This window comes from Eucyclogobius newberryi, unplaced genomic scaffold (assembly GCF_026437365.1).
Source record: "Eucyclogobius newberryi isolate DKJ021-1_F unplaced genomic scaffold, fEucNew1.0.hap1 SCAF_4, whole genome shotgun sequence".
NCBI lineage: Eukaryota > Metazoa > Chordata > Actinopteri > Gobiiformes > Gobiidae > Eucyclogobius > Eucyclogobius newberryi.
The window spans coordinates 13,091,478-13,101,477 of NW_027316056.1; the positions used below are offsets into that span (position 1 = coordinate 13,091,478).

A 10,000-nucleotide genomic window follows, 5' to 3' on the forward strand; every position below is an offset into this window, starting at 1 on the left:
TTTTGTGAGTGAATACTTCGAATAGAAAAATGTAATACATACATGGTCGATACAATAAGTTTAATGCCATAATTACCATTGTTTTGCAAGCAAGAAAGCATTTTCTCATAGTTCTCCTGTTTCCCCACAGTTTTAACATAGTCTACAAAAAGAAAAGAAGTTACAGGCTTGGCAGTGGTAGAAAGTAACAAAGTGCAAATAAATTTGTACTGTAACTTGTATGCCCATTTACACTTTTTTACGATTGAATAAACACTAAAATCTAAAGTTTAGCCCAATTATCAAAACCTTACAGTCAAGGAGCAAAACTCGGCCTCAGATTTGCACCACTGTAACACAATAAGTCAGTTCACACTTTGTGCAAAACAACACACACAGTGATTTACAACACTGAACACACTTGTATGTATTTAGACACAAAAGTTTATCAAGATGTCACTTCTTTGCAATTCTAAAGCGCTGACTGTCAAATGACCACACCCATGTGCCAATCCATTGAACACTGCCATTAGGTGACCAAACACAAGTTCGCTTAATTGTAAACACACCAATCAGATTTAAGCACTATAAAAATGTAGCAGGTGAGTTCACCAAACTGAACCAACATGGAAGGAAGAGGAAGAGTGAGGATGAGAAGGAGGAAGAGGAAGAGGAGAAGAAGGAGGAGGAAAAGGAGAAGAAGGAGGCAGAGTCCGTGCCAGAGGTCGAGGTCGAGGTAAAGGTAGAGGAAGAGGAAGAGGATGACTTCAACCAGGAGGAAGAGGGGGAGGAGTTTGGGAGGGTTCTTTTTTGTACTGGATAAAATGTAATGCTCATGAAAACTGGGAATTTTTTTCTTTTTCGCCATGTTGGCTTGAGTTTATGGAAAAATATTAAATGACGTTGTCAACAGCATGAGTCTTGTGTCCTGTGTGGTGTCTACAGTCACACATACAAGTGTATGTAGTGTTCACTGTGTGTGTTGTTGTGCATAAAGTGTGAGCAGACATTGTGATTCCAGTTGTGCAAATCCGAGCCATGTTTTGCAAATTCACGGTGTACTTCACCCATACGACTCTATGCACTTAGAAGCAGGATTAGCCAAAAGTGTTTAAGGTTTTAAACAGCCGTGTGTAACTGGTGTGTAACTGGTGTGTAACTGGTGTGTAACTGGTGCAAACATAGTTAGGTCATATGCAACGTGTGTGTTTCATATGGTAAGAAAATATGGGTTTGATCAATTAGTGTAGAGTTTTTACAAGAGTGTTTCATTTTGCAAAGGAGCTAAGGTGTTTTGCTAATTGGGTTTGTGGTTGTGCTAATTGTGTGAAGGGTTTTGCTAAATAAAACAAAACCATCAAAATTGTGTTTATTCAATCGTAAAAAACTGTAACATCAGATACTTTGAACTTTTACTTCACTACATTTGAGAGCAGGAATCTGTACTTTATACGCCAATACATTTCTGAACTTGACTGTAAAGTAAAGTACTTTTCTGTAGAGTTGAAGACTCACTGAAATGGCTATGGTGACTTCTGGTGTCAAGATTTTGAGTTAAAAAGACCAGTTTTAAAAAAAAATACACATACAAATTACAACATTAATTACAGTGGGTTAGGTGTTAGGTTAGAATTAAGTTATTGATTCAGTCGCTCTCTTTGACCAAAAATCAGGCCAAGTCTTTATCAAGAGCACTACATTTGACCCTTTAATTTATTTGACCCTTAAATTACTCTTCAACACTTTTACTTAAGGTAGATTTTTTTATGCAAGCAATTTTTTCACTTCACTTAAGTAACAAAGTTGAGTACGTCTTTCACCACTGCAGCTTGGTCTCCATCCAAGTGAGAGGCGAGCAACAGACAAAAGGACCTGGTTGAACTACTTTTAAATGCTTGAACTTTGCACATCATCCGCACGCTTCATTCCTTTTTGTAGGAACATACCGTTCCATTTATGGTAATTATATTTTGCCTGTTGGTAAACATAATTACCAAGAGACTATTATCTTTTTTATTTCAAACATAATAAAGCATAAATATTATTTGATGATGCAATTGTGAAAACATTTACTGCTCAAAACATGCCTAAAGAAAAGCACTGGACGTAGTTACATTTAACTCCTCTCAATAGAAGCCACATCACTCGCTCATTGCTGCTCCTCTTTTGGAAAAGCATAAAAGTCCAGACAGGGCTGGTGTTTGTTCAGAGCGAGTTAGACACACATCTCCCTGTCTGTAATCCCAGTATCCTGTCTCTCTTCGAACACGTGTTTGTCCTGTGCAGAAGTGAGCAAATCCTCTGGCTCATACTTAATGTCAGTGCTTTCCCAACACCAGAGTCATTCATTTTCATACGTCACACAAACCATAAGCTGCATCGTTGTACTTTGAAATGTGACTTGTTCTTTTGAAAATACCGGTATGTCTCTACTTGACTTTCCAGTAATGTCATTATTGTCTTTATTGCTATTTAAAACCACTCTATTCGATCGTTAAAATAAACGTTTTATCAGGTGCGTATTTATTTTGTATGGAATATTATTATTTAAATGGTGAGTTTAAATAGCAGAACGCCACATCTCGCATGCCTTTATCTTAAGTCCAAATGCGTCTTTTGCTTCCCTCAGAGAATTGCTGACTCTATCATCCCCTTAGTTAAAAAAATGCATACATGTGAGTAGATGGTTGACTACCATTAGCAAAAAAAAAAAAATTCTATTCAATAAAATTTAATTTATTTTTGTAACACCCAGAATCACAACAGCAGCTGCCTCGAGGGGCGACAGTGAAAAACAGATTAAACAATGTTCATAGGGACTTGACAATGTCCCAGCATCCAGTGTCTTTAGACAAATGTCCCAAGCCTTGGGACATTTGACCAGGCATGTCCAAACTAAGGCCCAGGGGCCAAAAGCGGCCCTCAGACCAATTTTTGTTGGCCCTCCGGCTTCAAGTTTGTCCAAACAGCAAAAAGTAGTACTTTTTACTTTTTCTTTTTTTTATTCAAGCATTTTGATGTTATACCAACCGAATATTAAAGTTCTAAGTATTATTATAGGTATGGCGGCTCATGGAAACTATGTCAAATGTATTAGAAAAATTCAACAATGTTTTTTCTGGCCCTCAGCCCCGTGTAAGTTTCAAAATGCGGCCCTCTGTGAAAAAAGTTTGGACACCCCTGCCTTAGACCCTTCATCTCGGTGAGAAAAACTACAAAACCTCCTTGGGAAAAAGTAGAAACCTAGAGGAGTTCCACAATGAATGAGAGCTCCCTCAGATCAAACAAGCGCAACAACAATATTATTATATTCATCCATCCATTTTCTACCGCTTGTTCCCTTTCGGGGTCGTGGGTGACTGGAGCCTATTCCAGTGACTTCTGGCCTTAGGCGGGGTACATCCTGGACAGTGGCCAACTCTATATTATATTTTATAAAATTATATTATATCATATTATATTATATTATATTACATTATATGTATGTCGTAACCTGTGTAATTACATTTAAAGTGCACATGACTGGTTAGTATTACTTAGTTTGATGGAATAATCCCTGTGGTAAATACTTTTCATGGTTTTAAGAACACAAAGAAGTAAGTAGGCTGAGTTGTTAAAAGGACTCTCCTTTCCTATACGCTGCATTTTGATTACGAGCATTTTACACACAAGATTTATTTTTTTTTGTGTGTAAAATGCTTTTTTGTGTGTAAAATGCTCGTGCATTTCTGTTTCAACATGAATTAAACAAACTACAATGTTTTGGGCTTGTTTTTTCTTACTTTCAAATTAATCTATTTTTCTAAATTAGACCTTTGAGTATGGTTGCTAGGTAACAGTTATGGTTCACATCTGCTTCTCATGTCCAACTAGGAAGTAACATTATAAACGTCATCAAACTGATCAAACTGGAGAAAACCAGGCTTTTAGCTAAATCTGAAATATAATCATGTTGAATGTGGTTTTGTGAAATGTGAAACCTGTCGTATTTGACACTGCTGCTGTCGTCATCATAAAGAGCACATGAACGCTTGTGAAACGCCCTGTGCTGTGTGACATAAACAGTCTGGGATCAGCCTTTACCTGTGACATGTGGATGCCTAAGCCACATTTACATAAAGATATTACACTGGGAAGAAAAAAAAATCCCAAGGCTCGCTGGTGGTGCAGTGGTTGAATATGTTGCACGTATGTGATTTTTTGTATTGGCATTGTGGGTTTGCTTCCTGGCCTGGACCATTTGTCGAATGTCTCTCCCCTCTGACTTCACATACACACTACAACTGAATAAAACCTTCGGGATGGAATCTTTGAAATAAGAATAAAATGACAAGATTATAGATTCCTTTGGGCACATTTTTAGTCTTTTAAACAAAAATTGCTGTAAGCCCTTTCAGGAAATTAAGTCAGCTCAACCCTTCCTGTGTAAGAGCATTAAAATTCATGCTATAGGTTATTGTCCAAATATGCATGCAATTTGTTGGCTAAACTCCATATTTTCTGCTTCCATGATGCTTAAAAACTGTAACAACTGTAAAATAATACGTAAAGTGCTTTATGTTTTTATAATTATTACTTATTTTGGTTGGATAATACCTGTTATTTGATTAACTCACATGAAAGCCAAGAAAAGTTGTGAACACCACTCGGGAACACTCTCGCTTACTAAATGCTGGAATGATTTTCAAAACAAGTACAAGCTTTTGAGAAGTCTAAGAACAGCAAATCTTTTTTGCTCGATTGCTGTTAAAGCATGATCCTTTTATGGCTGACATCAAAATCCCGACTTTCTGAGATAAAAACATGAAACATGAATGCAAACAGCTTGTCATCTGAGAAACTTGTAAATGCAGCATTATGTCATCAACACAATTACATCCAAAATGCAGGGACGATTCACAAATAAGAGATATGATTTTCTGATTTTCTTTAACTTAAAAAAGATAAAGATTGTATATATTTTGTCAATAAGAGCTAATATATAATCAGACACTTGTATATATATATTAGGCCCTCTCTACGTAAATTATGTGACATCTGCTGCTTAATCCAACCAGCAATTAGAATAATACACTTCACCAAAACTCTCAAAACTAAGCAAAATGAGATAAGATATATAGCGAAATGAAATTAAAGCGAAATTAATAATCCAATTCGTCAAATGCTTTTAAAGTTGTTTTTTGTCCCCGTTTGCCAAGTTAAATATTACATTTGCCGTGAAGCACCTAATTTACAAGGACTGCAGGTTCCAAAGAACTGTTGAGTAATACGCCTTTGTGAGTGTGTGCCATCTGCCTATTAAAATGTTGTTTTAGTTCACATGTAAATTTGATAACGGCCCAACAATCTGTTATTTCATGGATTATACCGCACCCAAACCAAACAGGCATGCCATACTTTCAGACAAAGTGCTGTTGTTTGCTGTCATACGTTTTATTCATTTACACATCATACAATGGTAATACTTCAGAGGCAATGGCAAAGAAATGTACAGAAAAAGCTACAACTTGATGGAACGCTAATTTCTGTAATGAATTGGTTGGTGAAGCCAGCTTTTGTAATCCTCTCAGCACTTCTTTCAGGTCTGGGAATGTACCGCAGTAAGATAGATGCTCACCCACCCTTGCATATTATATATATCTATTTATTTTCAATTTTGTGTTATCCTCTAAATATTAATACCGGTAAACACCTCAGTTCTGCCACCACAGGCTACTGCTACAACGCTGCTTGATATTTACTTTTTAATTTAATTTAATTTAATTTTGTTCATTTTTTGTTGTTGTAAAGACTTGATTTAGATCAGATGCCATTTAATCACTGAAAATCTGTAGGGCCGTCTTCATTTTCCCTCCATTCTGGATTTTTTTGAATTTTAATGGTCTATTTTAGTGCAATAAAATAATAGTTCCTCCCTTCTATAGCAAATAAATGATACTGTTATTGCTAATATGTGTAGAGGATGGTATTTGAAATGTAAAAAACCTACATTGACAAATCTTCCAAACCCTTCATTACCTTACATAGCTAACCTTTTACATAAGGAGTTCTTAAGAAATTGCTAGACAAATATTTTGAAACTTAGATCTGTTGATTTACAGACAGTGTGCCGCAAATTATCCAACCGTGTCATTTTGCAGTGGTTACCTCTGCACAAAACTAACATTACACGACACTTCTGAGCTGCAAAGTGACACAATTCACATTTGATTGCAGCGTGGTGAACCTTTCATTGCAGGTTTAAAACAGCGCTCGGCCCAAATACGTGCGTTTGGAGTGCGTCTGCCTGAACATTCTCTGCACAGTCGGTGTTGTTGCCTTTTTCAAAAGCGGCTCAATAATCCTGGCTCACAGAGTACAAAGGGCCCCAGCGTGCGGTGATGTAAGCAGTGTCCAGTTTGCCCCTCTGAGGTCTCCAAACTCCAGGGGGTTGAGGTGGGACGGGGCGAGCTGCTACACCCCTTTTCTCCCCAGACTTTAACTCGGGATAGAGAGGGACTGGGACAGGAGCTAACTCTGTGTTGTGTCTCTTAAGGCCGGCGGATGGGATGCTCGGGATGCTTCAGTGACAATGTGAGTAGTTATATACACATTTATATACATTTATCTCAGCAGCGTTTTGAACTAATCGTATTTCAAAGAGTAGTTTTCCTTCAACTTGTATTTTACTTCTTCTGTACAATGACATAACTCTTGATCATGAACACAGAAATAGCTAGATTCTCGATTGAGTAGTCCATTTTGTGCCTGGTGTTGTCACTCAATTTTGAAAACTTGCCTTCTACTTCTTAACTGTAAGTGTTTGGGGAAGTAATTAATACATACAGAAAATTGAAACGTAAACATTTATACGTTTGTACTTTTTCATTTGGTGGTGTTCAGAATACAGATACTTTCCTTAAACCAAAGGAATACTTTGTTGTCCAATGTGCCCATGTTATTTATGCATTAGTGAGAATATAGAAAACACCTCTCTTGAAGTGCGTACATTTGACATTTTTCCTTCTCTAATATGTAACTAAGGGCGACACAAACAGGAAGCAGTTTTTTAATCCTATATTGGGTTTTTCCACTATAATATAATGCAATTCAAATATTCAGAATACTGTACTCTGATTGAACTCAGTATAAATTGAATGCAGGTATTTAGTATTCTGTAACTAAACACAGTATCGGGGAAAGTATAAGTAACATTACATAGGAATTGATAGACAATATCCAGTCTTTTGTCTCCAAATATCAAACGGTTTTGGTTTAATTTTAGAATAGAATAGAATTTTGTCTTACTTTGGCCCATGGTTGCAATACGGCGTGTTTAGAGCATGTATATCATGTATGTTCATTGTTTAGAGCATGTATATCATGTATGTTCATTGTTTAGAGCATGTATATCATGTATGTTCATTGTTTAGAGCATGTATATCATGTATGTTCATTGTTTAGAGCATGTATATCATGTATGTTCATTGTTTAGAGCATGTATATCATGTATGTTCATTGTTCTATTGTTACTATTAAATTGTCAGTCAATTGTCTAAAATATTGACCCCAAAAAAAGCATTTTAACTATCATTGTGGTATCTAAATCGGTATTGAGAATCGAGTATTTTCCCTAGTATCAAATTTGATTGTCATGACAACACTATTCTTGATAGCTAATTCATCCATTACTTTTACTGATGGTTTCAGCATTTCACCTTTACTTGAATGTTTATTTGAATCGGTATTAGATAACTTGACTGGACAAGACATATTAGACTTGATTGATCGATAAATAAAATCATCCATAAGTGTATTGATTATTCAACGGGTATTTTATTTTGTGTACTACTCCATATCTACCTCTGTCCAGGGAGGAAAAGTCCAGTTGATGACAGAGGAATGTGGCTAAGCTGTGGGGAGTGGTGCCCTGGTGCAGTGTGACCAGCCACTAACAGGACATTAACTACGCTGTCTCTACTACTACATCTAACTTATTAAGTTACTTCAGTCACGCTGCCTCTGGTGAGTATCGCTGGGTAAACATTTACCTTGTAAACGCCTTTAGCTGAGTGAGATATCGAACAGGTGGCTATAACTTTGTATTTGTATTAAAAGATAGAGAGCGAGTGAGTGAGCAAAGTATAAGAAGAACGGCTTTCCTGTGTAGCTTGGATTGAATTTACCTTTACGGATATTACAAGTTGTAATTTACGTGATGTCTACCAAGGTCTGTAAATGTCTCACGTGACTTTATTGTAACTAGATTTTCATATTGTAACTATATATTGACCATAGAAAGTATTATGGGTTTGAGCTGTGTTTTATGTTGGCATCATCAGGTATTGCAAAAGTGAGGTTGAAATGTTAGTATAGTAATTTAAGTGAAACTGTATAAGATAATTTGCTGGTCAAATGTTGAGTAGTAGTATGTAAAGTATCCCATAATTTGCTTTAGGTCTGTGCAGGTTTGAACATACATTGATGTAGTTTGACATTTAAAAGCAAGTGAGCTAGTTCGTATAGCGGGTGCATTAAAAAGAAAAGACCTTAAATGCTATGGCAACGGTCCTAATTCATAATTCATAATCATTCTCAAACCCAGGTATAAAGGATGCTTCAGGACGCGGGGCAGACCATGCAGGGTCTAAATGCCCGGCTGAGGGTTTTTTTGCAGCAGGTGAACCGTCTCCAGGAGGCAAACCTCAGACTGGAGGCACAGATCTCAGCGTGGGGCGTCCAGAGAAGCTCACAATGCCAGGAGTGGTCCCAGCAAGAGCAGACCGTCAAGGAGCTGCGGGATCAGGTCGGGACCATGCTGTTTTATTCATTTATTTATTTAAAACACATGCAAATTTACACCTGTAACATTGCAGGAAATTGCACTACAATGACCAGCCCATCATAAAGTCTGTGACATAATTCTCATCAGTCATAATTTGGACAAAGTTTAGTTCAGTTAGTTAGTTAGTTCAGAGATGGTATTTGTACACATTTGGAGTAATTTAGACTGTAATATTGTGTGGGACCAGCCGCGTTTTTGACCAGAGTCAGTAAACAGGACTGAGCCGCATGTGACATCATGTGAGCTGCATAAACTATAGACTCACTTAAAGGGACAGTGCCAGTGACTTTTAAAGAAACTGCGTTATATAGTGAGAGCAAGTGGAAACACACCCACTGTTACTATGACATCAAATACAGTATTAAGTTGTGGTTTAGTGCCATTACTGTTGCATAATGAATTACCTCATTTAAAGGGAGGAAACCACCTGATTGTTCCCATGGAGATGGTAATTCTTTGCCTGAACGTAAAGCACAGTATTCAACTTATTCTTCTTGTGATGCCACCAAGCCACGTCTGTGGAGATGTGCTCACTGTAAGAATGCAGGTTTTCAGTGGATTTTGTATTGCCTGCGTAATTCCCTTGACTGTTCCATATTGTGAAAGATTCCGGGTAAAATAATAACATCTGCATGGAATCAAGCAGGTGGCGGACCCTCACCAAAATAGCCACCACAGTGCACCTTTAAAGGGAAGATATTCTGCAAATTCAACTCTAATATGCTTTTAATCTTGCTACCATAGGGTTTCCTCATCATTAGTTGATGTCAGAGTTGTATTTATGCATGTTTGAGTTGATCCCGTATCCAGTGTTGTTCATGAACGCGTTCATCGAACGAGAGTTCATGAACGCGTTCATAATTTTGGTGAACGTGAACTGAACGCACTGTATTACCGCTGAAGAACAATAGTATGAACGCATTCGTTCTTTTTATTTTTGTTCAATAAAGTGTCAGATTTCTAGAGACTTCCAGGTGAAAAACACACCGTTGAGTTGCCCAAAAAGAGCCTATGTCTGGCAACTGTGAGAGCTCCAAAGTTGTAGAGGCCGATAGCGCCACACTGCGCATGGGTTAGCATACCCTAACCCTAACCCTAACCCTAACCCGCATCAAAACAAAAAGCAGCGACAGCAACAAAACAACAAGGAGTCGCCCTACGACCAGTTACGTGAGTTTTATGATAAGGTCGGTGAGG

The 10,000-nt window shown here is 37.4% G+C and overlaps 1 protein-coding gene across 3 annotated transcripts in view; it reads left to right on the forward strand.

Moving 5' to 3' along the window:
• Positions 1-7,835: 7,835 nt before the first annotated feature.
• krt222 (keratin 222) overlaps positions 7,836-10,000 on the forward strand; it is a 19,358-nt gene continuing 17,193 nt past the window's right edge. The window contains exons 1-2 of one of the 3 annotated variants that reach the window (XM_072463587.1): positions 7,836-7,983; positions 8,564-8,764. In XM_072463587.1, coding sequence (XP_072319688.1) covers positions 8,573-8,764 — 192 coding nt within the window. In that variant the 5' untranslated portion in view covers positions 7,836-7,983; positions 8,564-8,572. Of the gene's footprint in view, positions 7,984-8,173; positions 8,189-8,563; positions 8,765-10,000 lie in introns of those variants that run through there. The other 2 variants (XM_072463589.1, XM_072463588.1) reach the window with 2 other exon arrangements.